At 32.4% G+C, this 17,142-nt stretch overlaps 2 protein-coding genes across 2 annotated transcripts; both read right to left on the minus strand.

Annotated features, from left to right (window-relative positions):
• Positions 1–1,735: 1,735 nt before the first annotated feature.
• Positions 1,736–3,921, minus strand: LOC21394159 (pseudo histidine-containing phosphotransfer protein 5). The gene is made up of 6 exons (XM_010097044.1): positions 3,856–3,921; positions 3,154–3,284; positions 2,885–2,953; positions 2,219–2,290; positions 1,892–1,964; positions 1,736–1,783 (listed from the first exon to the last, which is right to left on the minus strand). The coding sequence occupies exons 1-6, from the start codon at positions 3,919–3,921 to the stop codon at positions 1,736–1,738; spliced, it is 459 nt and encodes a 152-aa protein (XP_010095346.1).
• Positions 3,922–7,566: 3,645 nt separating this feature from the next.
• Positions 7,567–13,193, minus strand: LOC21394160 (probable protein phosphatase 2C 6). The gene is made up of 4 exons (XM_010097045.2): positions 12,628–13,193; positions 9,711–9,998; positions 9,317–9,422; positions 7,567–8,226 (listed from the first exon to the last, which is right to left on the minus strand). The coding sequence occupies exons 1-4, from the start codon at positions 13,102–13,104 to the stop codon at positions 7,904–7,906; spliced, it is 1,194 nt and encodes a 397-aa protein (XP_010095347.1). The 5' UTR covers positions 13,105–13,193; the 3' UTR covers positions 7,567–7,903.
• Positions 13,194–17,142: the final 3,949 nt, after the last annotated feature.

Consider the following 17,142-nt stretch of genomic DNA (forward strand, 5'->3'; position numbering starts at 1 on the left):
TAGAAACAGGCATACACCAATTACTAGTGTATATACAGATTTGAAATGTAGATTAGACAACAATAGGATTGCCTAATCTGTTATTATGAGTTGCAAGATTTCTTCACAAGATCTTTCGATGCTAATTTTTGTTAACATTACTGGGATTGACACACACGCAAAGAGATGCTAATACCAAATTTTTAATTGAAAAAGAAAATTAGGAGCTTGATCTGTTCGAACCAAAGAAGAACACATAATTAGCAACTTAATTAGTTTAATTTTTCTCAAGATTTTAATCTAAAGGCTTGAATTTGCCACTGAATTTTCTAGATTAGTCTTTTTCCTGGAATCTAAAACCAAATCAAAAGAGACTAATTGGCTCCTTAATCTATACGTTATCTACTAAAAACAGCCCAATGGTTCATATAATTTGTTGTACAAATCCATCTTTAATATGTTCTGTTCAAACCTTGCAGATAATTAGAACATAATTGCTTTAATGAAGATTAATCAAGAATGCACAAAAGTAAGTAATTAAGATTTTAATCAATAATCAGTGAACTCAAGAGCTTTCTTACGTACCAAATTAATTGAACGGTACTCGTCCACAGGGAAAATGCTGATGAAGAAGTCTTCACTAATCACTTTTCACCAATGCAAATTACGTTCACTCTTTTCCTCTTTTCACAAGAGACTAAACTAAACTTCTCTCTCAAGGTACAAGAAACGTTAATTAATTTTGTTCTAATCTATTTTGTCAACTTTATTCTTTTTACAGATTAATATTCTTTCTGAAACCGTATGTAACTAACTTTTTGGCGGGAACCTTGTGTAACTAACTTGATAACCTTTCTAACAGTCGGTTAATCAGATATAACATAGAAAATTAACACTCTTAATTACGTGGAAAAAAAAGAAGAAAATTTCCCAAACAAATCTTCTAATTCAGTTATGCCACGTCAGCTACATCCAAACCAACACTAATGAGAATGGAGAAAGTTATTTAGGGCCCGTTTAATTTGCAGATTCGAGTTTTTAATTCGAGTTGTGATGTGACTTTATGTGAGAGCTTTTTACTGTAATAAAAAAGTTAAATGTGACTATTTCTAAGAGCCTTTTATTGTAGTAAAACTCAAATTTTAAACTCTAATCGGTGAAATGAACAGAACTTTAATTTTATTAACACTTTCATTTTTTTTGGAACTAATTAGAATTTTAGTTTTATAACGTCCTACTTTGACCTCGTTAGTCTTTCAGAATTAGGTCTGAGAAATTAACATTTATGTATTTGATTATGATTGCATAAATGGTCGTATTTATGATCATGTTTTAAATATATATATATATATATATATGAGAAGATAATCATAATAAAATGTTTACCGGATGAACTAGAGCAAAATTTATGATTTATTGAGTGCATTATTGAATGATAAATTGTGTAACATTGGCTTAAACCGATCCTTTATTAAAATTGGTGACCAGGAAGAGAAAAGAACACCAGATACGTACCAACAACAAACTTTAACATGAGGGCAAATTATTTTGTTTTTTTTTTTTTTCTCATTGAATTAATACAATAAAACATACTTGAGTTTCCTAATGTAAATGAAAACCCCTTATTCGAGTTCTTTCAGATACAAAGCAAAGGACTTAAAAGAAAACAGAAATAATGTCGTTATAGTCTCTCCTCTGCAGTCTTATATTCATTTCATTCGGTACTGCCATAACTCCTCAAAGCTAGACATTCGGCCTATTTGGGCCGCTGAGCTATTTCAGAAGGCCCAACTTGTCGCAACATCTGAAAAAAAGGAAAAACAAAAAACAAATCTAGATAGTGATTAATGATTATATACAGATTGATGCACGATGAATAATGAATCCATATATATATATATATATATATTACCCGGAAATAAGGTTCAATTCGTCCTCGCAAGTTGTCGTGCTCTTTCTTCAGCTGCTGAAGAACAGTCCTAGTCCTGCTAACAGACAATGCATTGAAATTGGACGAATCAATACTAATAATATATATTATTACTTAAGTAATTTACCATAATTATATTTTACACACTTAACTACTACATGATATAATAGTGATAAAAATTGGTAAAATTATCAAATTCAATAGTGTAATCAATTGTGTACCATGGAATATTATACAAAGAAAGAAATCGGTATGACAAACTTTAAAGCTGTATTAATTTAGGGTATAATTAATTAACATCAGTATCACCCTTCAATGTCGCGTTCCCTGAGGCAATCTCTCATTTCATTGATTTTTTCCCACACCTTCTTAGCGCCAATGCTGCAAATATATAGCAGAATATGATCCAATCAGTAAATTTTTTTTCTAATAAAACACTAGATAATATTAGTGAAAACAAAAATACTATCCAAACGGGTCAACCTGGAGCCCGACTGTTTGGTCCGGTACCCGGGCTAGGCTTAGATCTTTAGCCTCAAAACATAATTAGGCTGCCGGCCTAGCCTGCCATATTAGTTTTGTTTTTTCTTTTTCGTATTTTCATATAAAATGTTGGCTTCCATGCCGGATTGGGTCAACCATCTACTCATAAAAATTGTGCCCGGCTCAATTTTACCTTTCGGGTTGCCTGGGCCGTGCTCGATGACCCGAATTAACGCCCACTAAAAATCGGACATTTTATTTATGAACAAATACTTTTTGGATACATGACAAAACTGATAAGTTTGAAATAAGAGTGAGATTGTCTTTTGTTAAGCAAAAGCTATGAGCAATGTTTACATCTGTACATATAGATTTTGTGCCAGAATGATAAAACCTAATTATAAGACAATACACACATACACACATATATATATATATATATATATATATATACACATACATATATTGTGGAGGAGTCTATATAAGAATTACCTGGCGCTGCTACCTTTGAGCTGATGGAGGTACTTGTCAAGAACAATGAAATTAAAGGGGGCATTCTCCCTGTGTAATTAAACAGATACATATGGTTAGTGTTTCATCAAAAAGATACATATAGTTAGTGTGTTATTAATCTAGTTTTAGTCACTGCTAATTAAATTTTAACTAACTAACTAACTAACTAATGAAAATTAGAATGAGAAAACAATTTGATAATAATAATAATAATAATTTGGAACTCGTGTTGTAGTAGTATGACTTACAATGCGTTTTCAAATATAGCTATCAATTTAGTGGAGTCCCTAAAATACATGGTCATAACCTCCTCGGCAAAGTTGGGGTGGTCTTTATCTGACAATTCCTCCACTGTTCTATAGTGGCGGTCCAGCATTTCCTGCAAATTGCAAGCACAATGGTTTTACATTAATGGACCACTCTACCTTATTTCATTACTGTTTTTTTTTTTTTTCAAATTACATATGGACCATTCTAGTCAAAATCTTGCATGCTTACAATTACACACTCAAAATCCTATCTTTTTGTTTAAAGAATTAATAAGGTGGCTTAGTGTGGGATGAGTTTGGTGGTGAACGTCAATCTAATTGGAATATAATAATGATTTTGTCTTCTTCTTTTTTTTACTAAAAAAATAATAATGAGATGGCATGCAAAATTACTTATATATGCATATTTTACTATGAAATTGATTCTCCAATTAATATTTAAATGAGGTCCTTGATATGTATTTATACGACCATATTACATATGTGTGTGTGTATTATAGTGCATTTGAATATTGAAATTTCACCCATGGTATGTCTTGATAGCGAAATGATACTTAAACAAGGAATTGAAATCAACAAACAACAAATGCTTTAATTTAAATGTAGATGAAGAATGGAAGATGAAATATGAAAACTAACAATATCTTAATCTATATATTGAGAAGTTATAGAGGAAAAAACCTCATCGAAAAGTGATTGCCTCATATCAGCAATTTGTTGACGCAGGGAATTGTTATTGCTCTCCATTTCCTCAACGAAAACAGGTAAATTAAACAAATTAACTACTTTGTGGAGAGTAGATAAGCACTGTATTATGTTAAGGAATTCTAATTATCACAATTTGCAAGCCTGCAAGAAGTATATATATTGCCGAAAAAGGCAAATATGAAATTAAACACGTGTGTAAGCATGCTTAAATATTCTTAGAGAAAGTTCGATTACAAAATCTAAACTGGATACGGAATTGATTGTTTTGGCAAGACGCTAAAATTATAATTTTACTCCATTTTTTTCTTGGAATTTTAGAACGTCGGTTACATGGAAATGACAAGTTGAGAGCATGCAACGATGTTGTGATAACATGTATTTAGCATAATATGACACACGGATAAATATTGGAAAAAAAAAAGATTTTTTTTAAAGATTTTTTTAATTAATTGACTTTTCTTTTAAGAAAATTTTTTATTTATTTTTACTTTGTGTTACCAAAACATTTCCTCTCTTGGCATTGGATTTATATTTTGGTTAATATATAGACATCATTCAAAGCTGCATATCCTCATTGCAGATTTTGATATAAATGAGTGGAGATTCTATGTGTCATGTTTTTCCTGCTACAATTAATATATCTTGGTGCTAGATTAATTTTCAAACTTAATTTGACAGAATCATGACTTTTGAGAGGATCTAGATCGATATAGCAAGCTGCAGTTAATTAGAGTTATGTTAATATGCATACAATAATTATCTTATAATTGTTTTATTACTTTTCGCTACTTTTACAATCCTCGACGTTTTTTTTTTTTTGGAGGGAAAGAATGCCAATGCTTTCATTGATATATATAATACTTATTATCCTCCATAGTAAGAGTGCAAAAGATAAAACCACTTGAAGATCTGCTTTCTAACGAGGGAAAAAAAAAAGCCCCGGCCTCTAATATCAGAAAAGTTCTGCAGCTTTTGTATCAAGGTTTCCATAAACCCTAGAACTTCCGCATCAACATCTCAGATGATCACAAAACTCACACGAAAAAAATGATAATGAATAACAACAATAATAATAATCAAGACCATCTTTGGGAATAATTATTTGATATTTCTACAAATATTTACAAGAGAATTCACGAAGCATTCCTCTTGAACCATAAATTTTGAAAATACAAAAAGTTACACTCAGGGACGTAACTAATGTCAATTCCTCTTCTGGAGAGAATGGCAGCAACCTGGACTACCTCATGAAATAATAATCCCAAATTTAAATCTTGATCTTATAACGAATTTTAAGGCTAAAAAAAAAAAATAAAGATTATAAAAGTAGAGGGTGGCTTACCAAGATACTCTATAGACTACTTATTAAAGCTATAAGCAACTATTAAATTTAATTATATGATTGAAATATAGGTATCTATTTACGAATTTAAACCTGCCCACAATATCATTTTATTATAAAATTATAAAAAAAAAATCATATGTATGACGATACTACTATCCTTATTTTTTGTGTCATAACGATGAAAAACCTAAAAAGTATGAACTTAAAATTAGTAAAAGTTACAACTTTATGATAATAAATAAGATTAGAAATTTGGAAAAGTCGATAATGTTTTACATAAAATATGCAAACGTAGCCATTGTCATTGTAATTTCATGATAATATTCGCCATCATAATCGATGGAATCAAATAACATAAAGCTCTATGATAATTAAGAAATAAGAATATAAAGATTGCAACTTACACAATAATGAAATAAGATTAGAATTTTAAAAGGTTACTAATGTTTATGTGTAATATGTAAATATGGTCAAATAATATTAACTTTGTATTGTATCCATAACAACAAAGGTGAACATAAGTATAATGACAAAAATAATAAAAATAAGTTGCATTGCATAAAAATATATAAGCATGATTAGCAAAAAAAACAAAAAAAACAAAAAAAACATATATAAGCATCAAACCATGAAATAAATATGTTCTTTAAAATTAAATAATAGAACACTGAGATGAGTAATTTAAGGAGAGAGAATTTTAACTAATATCACTTTTGGAACGGGACAATCATTTTTATTTAGTCATTTTGGGCTTATTCTTTTAGAGTTTAATTTGAGTATAATTCTTGAGTTGAATTTGAATTATAACTTGAGTTAAACTTGTAACTTGAGTTTGTGTTTGGTTGTGTACATTTGAGTTATGGTTTGAGATAAGAATCTTTTTGAGTTTGTGTTTGAGTGAGTCAAAACTTGAATTTGTATTTAGATAGTATTTTAATAAAAATTCAATGCTGATGAACAATTTTAATAGGGTATATGGATCAGATTTTATTCGTCCTTTCGTTGTCAACGCATAGAAAAAAAATCATCTCAATCAGAATTAAAACGAAAAAGTTATAGAATTTTTAAGAATAGAAAAAATATTGTTCATTAATTTGAGTTCTAGTTTCTGAACTCGAGTTGAAGGGAAAACTTAAACTCGAGTTTTAGTCCTAAACTCGAGTTTGAACTCGAGTTTAAATTCGAGTTTAAACTTAAAAGAACCTGAACTCGAATAAAGTTGTAACTCGAGTTATTTTTTTTTGAGTTTTTCACTCAAAAGAACAAGCCCTTTGAGATTCATTTTGAATTATAGAAGTTATCGTTCCATTTCAATGGTCAAATATACACTTAGGAGGCGTTTAATATGGGATAATCTTAAAAGTAAGAATGAAAATCTGAAAGATTTTTATGTTTAGTACAATTATTAAACTTTTTAAAACTCAAGAAAGTGAAGTCCATAAAATTTATATTACCACATTTTGAGGTGATATTAAACCCACTTAATAAGGTGTTATTCACTTTCCCGTGAAAGTTATATCACGGGAATCAAAATCTCTCTCACCCATTTCTTCTCGGCCCATCAAAATCTCGTCGAGTTCCTTGCAGCAAATCAATCTCAAACTGGAGCTAACAAACTCGTCCTCGACCAATCCAAGCTTCTTCGCCTGAAAATTTCCTGAAGGAGGAGGAGCGAAGGAATCGGCAAATCCTCCATCAAAATTTCAACAAATGTGCAAATTCTCCATCAAAAGGCCTAAAAATAAAGAAGCTGAATCAAACGCAAGTCGAATAGCTTAGAACAACGTATGGGTATTCATCAGTGAGGCATAAAGTGGTAAAGTAGAGACAAAAAAAGCACTCACATGGCAGCAAAAGAAGCGACCCATTTGAGAAAAGCAGTGTCAAATCCCAATCCACCAAGTTTAGTGGCGTCATTGATCAGCCACTAGGCAGCGATCTTCAGCTCGTTGATTTCAGCGATCCTAATCCCTCCCCATTTCAGCTTTCTTTCTTTCTTTTAGATCTCAATCCAATGATATTTTACCCAAAACGAGAGTAAAACAGATAAACAAATTGATGTACTTTTTTTTATGAACTGTGTGGAGTGCCCTGGTTTTCAGCTTGAGTGTGAGCTTTAGAACATTCTTATTTCTATACGACCAAACACAATAATATAATATTCTTAAGAATTTGAGATAAGATTTCTTGCAAGATTTTTATGTATAACTAAACACAATAATGTACTTTTAATTCAGGGAAAGGGAAAGGGACATTGCAAGATTTCTTGGTAGAAACATTAGCTGAAGTAGAATCATATACATGAAAGAGGGGCAAAAAAAACTCTTAAAGAAACAATCTTGCAAACCATTATCCTTCGAATTTTTCTCTTATTCATCTCAAGGAAATACTACCGTACAAATTCTTTTTTTCCCCCTCTTGACCAAGCCAATTAAAATGGAGATTGATCTAATCTTTTTTTTTTTGGGTAACAAACCCATTTTTTGTTAGCAATAATGTATGTACAGGTTAGAAAAAAAGGTAGCTGAAGGTCAGGTATGGACTTCACTAGATCAATCCTGCCCTCACCATTGATTGAACAGGGTGAATTAGATCAATTGGGATTTTCATGTTAGAGGGAAACAGTAAAGAGATTTTTCCTTTTGCCTAATCATTCTCACACCACACGCCCCTTTTTCATTGCCTTGGCTGGCGTTTTCTCTTGGATTTGAGATCAACCACAATGATAGAAATGTTGTCACAACTGTGCCTTCCATATGCAATCTCAGTGAGATTGTCAGCAACAAATTGTGCTGGAGATGTCTGATCATCAGTACTACTATTCAACATGGACCTCCGGCGTCTTCTTAGAAGATGACGAGCCACCTCTCCAACCTCGTCGTTGGTCATGACATCCCAAAGCCCATCACTTGCCAAGATCAAACATTCATCCTCATCACTCCTCGTCGTGAATGTAATCTCGGGCACTGGAATTATCCATGGCCTTAGATACCGATCGCCTGAAACATATCCACTGTTCAATAAGTACCATGAGATTGTTGTGTGTGACATGAGAATTTCACCTAACTGCTGAAAAGCAGGACATAAATTAGTTAAAAAAAAACAAAAGCTAGTTAGTTGGTCTCATCATCAGTGCTATGTAACAAGCAACTGTCAGTCATACCTCCGAATAAAAACACCAAAGCAAAATGCTAACCATTAGCCCAGCTTGAATTTCTATTGTACACCAATGCAAACAATCCCTTAATGATTATCATGGGACTGTGAGCAAGATTAACAGAAATTAATTTCAACAGTTTGAAACAAAGTGCAAGGGAGTGGTCACAAGGATCATTGCCATGTTAAGATCAGTTTGAGAAACTACCAAGATTATGAAGATCATCTTCTCCAGCATATAGTCTCTGAAATTAAAACAATCATGAGTGATTCATGATTACGGCATAAAACATTATGAATTAATCAGTGGATGAATCATAGTAGAATATCAACAAGATTTTTGATATACTCGATAGCGAGGATGTATAACCAACCCAACTGATGCAATATGATACACCAACAAAGGAAAACAGTGAACCTTTTAATGTATGCATGCACAAATGTTCCTATGTTAGCATAGGAAATTGAGGATACATCAGCTGGCGCACGGACAACTAATATTTTGTTTGAATGGTTGGTCTTTGGGGCCTCTAATTCAACAGAGATTGCTATTAGAATAATTTATTCTTTCATTCTTGTTAAAGGCATGTTTGGCCCCAGTAGTGTAACAAAGACACCAATTACGTTGGTTGATAGCTAAACTAAAACACAGTTCAAACGTTAAACAATCTTTCTATTATGGTTAAAAATCATCAAACTCTAGGGAGCGCCAGAAGCGTGTAATTTGATTTTTGCGTAACTTCGAATAAGTTATCTTGCACACACAATCACACATTACTCTTGATCTAATGAACTATTGAAGATTGCTGCAAAAGGAAAGATGTAAACATTTGGATTCTCTAGTAATTTCAGCACTGGCATATAAATTAGATAGCTTAATAAAAAAGCCGAGGGGAAGTAATGAATAACGAAGACAAGAAGAGAGATGAAAACCTATGGCTCTGGACATGGCAAGAACTCCGAATACTCTAGCACCGTTCCAGTTTATGACTTTCCCTCCGTCTCTTTCAATTCTTAGGAGTTCATCTTCCCTATCTGGCTGTAGAAGCAGCAAAGGAAAAAACCAGTTCCCAATCTTTGTCAGAAATAAGTGTTGATACATTAAGAAAGAACTTCTCAATATTTAGCAACAGGAAATAAACAGCGAATTATTTCTCTCTCCACATTGTGTCCAGGCACATTGAAACGATTTTTTAGGCCATTGACTAAGAAACGCTTTGAATCTTTTACGTGGAAGAGTTGTATTAACATTTTCAAACATACAGTAAAGCATTTATATTTATGTACCTAGAATCATATAAAATGGTACAAGAGTTTCTAATATGACCTTCTGATCGACAGTCAAAGGGATTGTTTGAGTCCCTCGACAAAGAACTGCCCTGGAGTCTCCACAATTAGATGTAATAATCTGGCAACCAGACAGGACCGCAACAACTGCAGTTGATCCAACCATCTCCGGCGCGACTGTCTCCGTCATGACCTCACTGTCAGCTCTCTCGAAACCAACGGAGAATGCTGTTTCCCATCTTCTCTTCCATTCATAATCAGCAATCGTTTCTCGAGTCCACTCTCCCGCTATCACTTCATGCATCCTCTCAGCACAAAATTTAGCCACCTATAAATCCAAACCGATGTGTTGCATTTTAATACCATAGTCAAATTTCCAATATCTTTCCATGTTGTTATTCACTTGAGGATATATAACATATGATGATCTCTGTTGCACAATATGCTATGGAAAAGATGATATATCATGGTTAATCCCATTGGCCTTAAGGCTCTCTAACTCCTTCACGACGTAGTAGGATCATCTTACATATAACATGTAAAAGTTGGAGGGTGTAACATGACATTTATTTCATATACTAATTATTTTATAAAGGTATAACAAAAAATTTCATCTATCAGAGATCAATGTTACACACTTTTAACGTCATTGTCATATTAAATAAATGCATTACACTGTAAATATGGGTCTTATTGAAGGACCTACGACAAACCCTCAAAAAAATAAAAATAAAATAAAAATAAGACAAAAGTAATTTTAAGAACGTAGATTTATCCCCCAAGTAGAAGTTCTATGACTGAATTGGGTATTCGCCTAGACAAATATTCAACTCTGGCAAGCTAAATTGGGAAACTCCAAATATGTTAAAACTATAAAAGTACCGTTATTCTCATATATTGATCAAACTCTTTTATTTTGTTCAAAGAAAAGAAAAAGAACCACTCTCCCAAGTCCCAACCATGGTTTAAAGCCATGGTTCTTTTATAACTATATACTATATAGGAATAAAAAAAAAAAATACTTGGCTTGTTTCCACTTTGTAGTTTGTACTAATTTTGTCTACGACAATGGCAGTAAAGCGCCTTACCAAAGCATCAAAAACTAAAAGAATACAAAACAGCTGTATCCTAATGTCGATCGCATTATTACTATTGGACTCAGAACGACAACATCACCTACCACTCCGGGACATTATTACACGTGAAACATGAACCTCTCACTCTCAGCTGCAACCAAAAAGAGAATAAAAATAACAATAAAGAAAGTGAAAAAGAAAAAGCGAAAATAATTTTTAAAAAAAATAAATTAAACTATGTTTTTTTTTCTTCCTCATTCCTACAGAGTGCCTGGTGGAATTCAAGTGACCACCACAAAAAAATTAAATTAAAAAAAAAACTTTTTTATAGGTGACACGATTATCAGTAGAAGGCACAATCAATTTCTCCCAAGAAAATTAACAAAAAAATGGACCAAATTAGGAACCCACCGCCACTGTATATCACCTAAAGAACCTGTGGTCCCTACTCTCCTCTTTTTCTTCCAACAAAAGTGGAACCTCTTGATCAATTCTATTTATTTATTTATTTATACATTTATCAATTTATTTAGTTAGAGAATTCGTTTTTTAATTTAAATCATAATTTATGATTTATTATAATATTTTATCTTATAAAAAATACACATAAATTAAAAATAATTTTAATATTATAATTAATATTATGATTCTGATCTATCAATTAAATAGTCAATTATTTTATTATAAATACTCAACTACAGACGAAAACCAATGGAAATATATCTACTACGCAGATTTATAATATTCAAGAAAACAAAAAACCAAAAGTCAGGTTGTCTATGAGGCTCCATCAACCGAGACACTCTGTGATGCACATAATTCCACGGTGGGTCCAGACACTATTGCATCATCATCGTACAGCAGTGGTTATGATCGTCTGTCACGATCACTACTATGTAAACAGTGACGCTAGCAACGCTCCATCAGAAATTCCCAAACTTCCAAATTTTCTGCGTCGCTATTTCGACAACACGTGTCCATGTACAAACGGAGCCCGCCCTAAAATAAATACTCTTCGTAGGAAAATATTAAGACCCGTTTAAAATTTAAGGGTTCGTTGCGTTTTTGGAAAGATTTAAATTATGTGATTCGAATTATTTTTTATTTATGTGTATTTTTTATGAGAAAAAATATTGTAATAAATTATGAATCATGATTCAAATCAAGAACGAATCTCTCTACTTTATTATAATAAAAATTTTAAAAATAATCATATTTAATTTTTGTTATTATAATAAAAAATTTTATATAAAATTATATTTCAATTCAAGTTAAAAAATTTTCAAATAAGAGAAATAAACGGTTCTAAAAAGATAAAAGAAAAACTGTTAACGCTCATCCGTTAGATTCATTTAATCCGACGGCTCAGAAGATGTACTCCGTATTAGCGAATGTCCAAAGCCCAACTCCTCAACATGAACCACTAAACGTACGACACGTTTAAGTTATTTCTTGTAAGGGAAAAATCGGAGAATTTACTCTCAAGAGCGTCTACACCTTTACTTTTACTCCACTCTTTTTATTAGCCTAACTATTTAAAAAATTATAAATTAAAAATAAATAATAAAAATATTGATCCAAAAGATATTTACACGGGTATTTGCACTTGTAAAACAATTTCTATTTTTATCCCCGAAAGAATAAACAAAAAACTTAACATTACTGTCACGTTTGCGTTTCTATTCAGTTTCACTGAAAGCAATAAATAGTATAATTAAATAAATAATGTATTAGTCAATGCCTCAAATTCAAAATCGCCCCGACCAGCAATTTTTATTTTTAATTTTAATTTTGTCGACTCACCTAACCTTGGTCCTGTAATTTTAATAAAATAAAAAAATGTTTAAAAACAATTTTTTTTTTTTTAAAAAAGGAGGATACCTGAGAGCCACCATGACCGTCGTACACGCCGAAGAAATGAAGAGGTGAGATCTCGCCGGAGCTTCTAGAACCCGGAGCCGTACAACCTCCGACATGATCGCAACTCTGCGACACGAACCCCGGGACAACCGCCACGGCATCCTCCATCTCCCTCCTCCTCCCGATTATCGAAGTAAAGCCCCAGCTCACCCCCTTGTTGTTCCGCCCGACGCATTTCTGCCTCGCCGACGCCGCCGCAATCTCCTCCGCGGTCGAATCGCCGGATGCGGAGGACTCCGGTAGCCTCGGAACCGCCGCCTCAAACACCAGAATTCTCGGAATCTCGCCGGAGCTGTTGCTCATCATGGAGACTTCGCAGGAGCTTCTGGAATCCTCGGTGGTAAAAACCGACGACAGGCCGGAACACGTTGACGCCAATTCGAGGTCAGCCACTACTGAGTCGACTCGCTCGAGTTGCTCGCCCTCCAAGGTTTCCATGTAGGAGCTTTGCTAGAGAGAGAAGACTGGAGAGAGAGAGAGAGAGAGGAGTTTGCGATGGGATAAATCCATAAAATAGCGAGGACGAGACAGCTGCGAGGGGGACACGTGTGAGGAGATATAGCATTTGGAAGAGAAAGGAAAAGAGGCATTCAATTTGATTGATTGATCGCGATGTCGTACTCTTTTCACTTTTCGCTGCACCGCCACGTGTCCTTCTTTGATCTATCCCTGCCACCCTGGTCTCCGGTTCTTCCCAAAAATACCCACCACTGCCCTTTCTATGAACGGGAAAAAACTCTGCTGTGGCCGATCCATTTGTTCTTTCTCTGCGTCCTATCTTTTGCGTATAGAGTTTTGAAAAAGGAAAATGCTATGATATTGTTTTAGGCATGAAAATGAAAATAAAAATTTTTTAAAATAATTTTAAAACCATATCTGATATTATGTTTAATTATTTTTATAAAATATTGTATTGAGTATAAAAAAAAAAGAAATTGTAATGATGCATCCGTCATCTGGTCATATTTTTTAAATAAGTTTGTGTATATAAAATGTTTTTAGTAAAATATTAGATCGAAAAGGAAAAATAAATACAAAGCACTTTTTTTATTCTCTGATAATAATTCTTTTAATTGTCTTCCTGTAAAAAACAAAATGAAAACACTATTTATAAATAACTGTAAAAAACGTGACTTATATAGCGAGAGCAAAAGATTTATAATTGATACAAAATCTCTATATGAATTCATTCGTATTTAAAATTTATTTTTTTTTTAAGTTGACATGTGTCCATAAGTTTTTTTTTTTTTTTTGAGGAAAAAAGTTCAAAGAATTAATGTTTTATAGTCTATCCTCAAAATTTTAGAGAATGACTCGTGAGGCGATTAAAACCCCATAAAGACAAATAAAAAGTATACTAGTTCTATGTTTTTGCACATGTCGTATATTTCTTCAAACATTGTTTGTGGAATCATGAACCGGTATGTATCGGATTGAAATCTGTGTATTTATGGGGAATCTAGCGGACGCACGGAGTGGGACCAGGCAATGGTACACCATCTCTGTATTAGCTAGGTGTCGCGCTGGCAGGACGTGGGACCCGGATATTAGGTAGAATTTGACAAATTTTTTTTTATGCACTGAAAAGCGCTAAAGTACTGGTTTTTTTTTTTCTTTTAAATGAACTGAGTAGCCGGACCCGGAGCCTATTCTATTGTCACGTGGTATAATTGTCGTTCTCTTTCTCTGATGAAACAAAAAGTTGAGATCAGACGGCCGCTACGTCCCCCAGATTAATTGGTCAGAGATGGGGACGGACGGCATCGTTATGGGACCCATCTGAATCCCAAAGGTCGATTGTGGGACCCAAGAAGTGAATCAAAGTTATCAAACACCAAAACGACGTGTCAAGTACCGGGCGTAGCCATATCAAACGGCTGTCCGCGGAAAAGCAGGTAATCAATTATCACAATGAGGGAGTTGGTGGGCCCACTTCTGGGCTGGAGGACACGTGTATGGCCCACGAGGGGGAGGGATTTCTCCACAAGTGTTGGATTATGTCGGAGACGAGAGTAGTCCGTGAAATGACTATATTGCCCTCATTTTTTATGAGTATGCAAAAAACATGACATTATCAAGAATTTTTATTCTGATCACTAAGCAATGGAAAAGAGACGGATGGGTAAAGAGTTGGCAACGGTTATTTTATTTTATTTTTTTATAAAAATTTTGGTAAATGCAATTGTCAAGTGAAAATTGATTGATTATAATCTTGGGTTTGGTTTTCTTTTATTTTATTTTTTCCTTTTTGCTGTTTAAAATTGATTGATCAATGTGTCTATGGAGACCAATTACCTCCAATTAGTCTTTCTTGCACACTACTCGTATTGTACGCGTTTTCCTTTCTCTTTTTTCTTCTTTGATTTTTTAGTTTTAAAGTAAGTTCCACGTGTCAACCTATTAAGATGGAAAAATCCAGTTCCTACTTTTGATCTTATAAAGGTTTCATTTACAAGCTTTTTTTTTAGAAAAGGAGAATTTCAACATACAGAAAATGAAGGTCGTTTTCCAATAATATCTCTATTGTTCTATAAAAGCACTTCAAGTTTACATCTTGACAACTGTAAGGAAAAAAAAAAAAAAGTCATATCAAAATTGATCCCCTATAAAGTGTTGTGCATTATTTATGAACGATCTAGATATATATGAATATAAATAGTGTTATTGAGACCTTAATTAGCAAAGAATAATTCGAGGGAATCATTATGTCTCAACCAACAAAGTATGTATGAAATGGATTATGTATGTGCATATCTCCCCCTTTTCCTTGAGTCACCAACCAGTCTTGAAAGGGAAACTCAGTAGTGGCAACAAAAAGAAAACACTTTAGGGGAGCAAAACTTTCTCACGTGGAATCTTATCTTAATTTTTTGGAGGTTTCTTCAATAATCTTAATTTTTTTACCTTTAATTGTTAAATTTGTGTCCAAAATTATATATTTTTATATTTTTTTTAATTTAAAGTGATTTTAATCATATTTAATGATCAGAGAAACTGACTTTAATAAAAAAAAATGTTGAATTTTCTAAATCTTAATGCGATCAAAAGTAAAAACTGGCCAGCAATGCGTCCCATCCCATCTGGCTTGCGTTGGTGCATCAATATTTTATTTTACTTTTTCTATTTTAAGTTAGATTCCAACGCCGTACTTTACTGGGTTGGGAGGAAACGGGAAATCATGATCTTACTTTAATTAATCGTGAGACTTCACAGGATTAAGATTGTTAATTATTGAGTATAATTAGATAAGCTAGAATCCACGTTTGTCTTTTCATTTAATTATGGGGGGTTTAATGCTAATTTTGGAACTTTTGTTTTTTAATAGCCTAGAGTTATACGCCAGGTGTTGATATGAAAGAAAGTACTATCTAAAATCTAATATAAGATTAGCTCCACTCGCCTTGCGCAATAGCCAATGAGTGTTTTTAAGTACTGAACTAGAGTCAATTATCTATTATCTGTTAAACATTCTTGAGTTCTCTTTTTCGCTGTTCATTCTCTTGGTTAAGTTGGGGATTTTTTTGGTAGGCTTAATCTACCGATAGTATTAGTTTTTTTTTTTTTTTTTTTTATTATTATTATTATTATGTTAAGTTAAAATCGTATTAGATTAAAAAATATATAAATAAATAATTTTTATACAAATTTAATAGTTTAAATTAGAAAAGTACCGGTAATTCTTTTTTTTTATCTTATCAGAAAAACTATCGTTAAGTTATTGTCTGTCTTTTTTTTTTTTTAGTTTTATTATCACTTATGCCTCTTGAAATTTAAGGTCAATTTCAGCTATTTCTTGAACTTTAAAAACTCTCACTTTACTCTATGAATTTTAATTTGTTTCCACTTAACCTCTTTTGTTACAATTTCTGCTAAAAACATATATAAAAAAGAAAATAATATAGTCACGTAGTCTTTTTGTTTAGAATTCTGTTAAAAATAAATAGATAAAAACCCCACTTAACATCTATTTTTTCATATGATTTTAACAAAAATTACAATAAAAGAGGTTAACTAAGAACAATTCAAAATTCGAAGACAAAATGAGAATTTTTAAAGTTTAAAAAGTAAACTGAGAATGACTCTAAAATTCAAGGACGTTAGTAAGTATAATCTATTTTTTTTTTTTTTGACCTTTTGTTTAACTTTTTCATATTTTATTAAAATACTTTTTTTTTCTTACTAATTTATCCCCATGTTTTAGAGGAAGAACCGTAGTTGTTTATTTTTCAATAGGAGAATTGTGGAAGAAAAAATTAAGATAATATTTTAGGGATCTTGGTGCATCCGTTTTTTAGACTGTAGGTAGGTCCTAAATTTATCTCCCGCAAAATTAAAATCTAGTGGTGCAGAGGCTAAAACAACTTGTATATTACACTATTTGTAATTTGTGTATAATTTGTAAAAGAATCCTAAGCGGAGAAGCACACACATATTAAAACTGATTTAAATTTTATTATAATAAAAAATTTTAAAAAA

The sequence above is a fragment of the Morus notabilis genome, unplaced genomic scaffold (assembly GCF_000414095.1).
Source record: "Morus notabilis unplaced genomic scaffold, ASM41409v2 Scaffold2235, whole genome shotgun sequence".
Classification (NCBI taxonomy): Eukaryota; Viridiplantae; Streptophyta; class Magnoliopsida; order Rosales; family Moraceae; genus Morus; species Morus notabilis.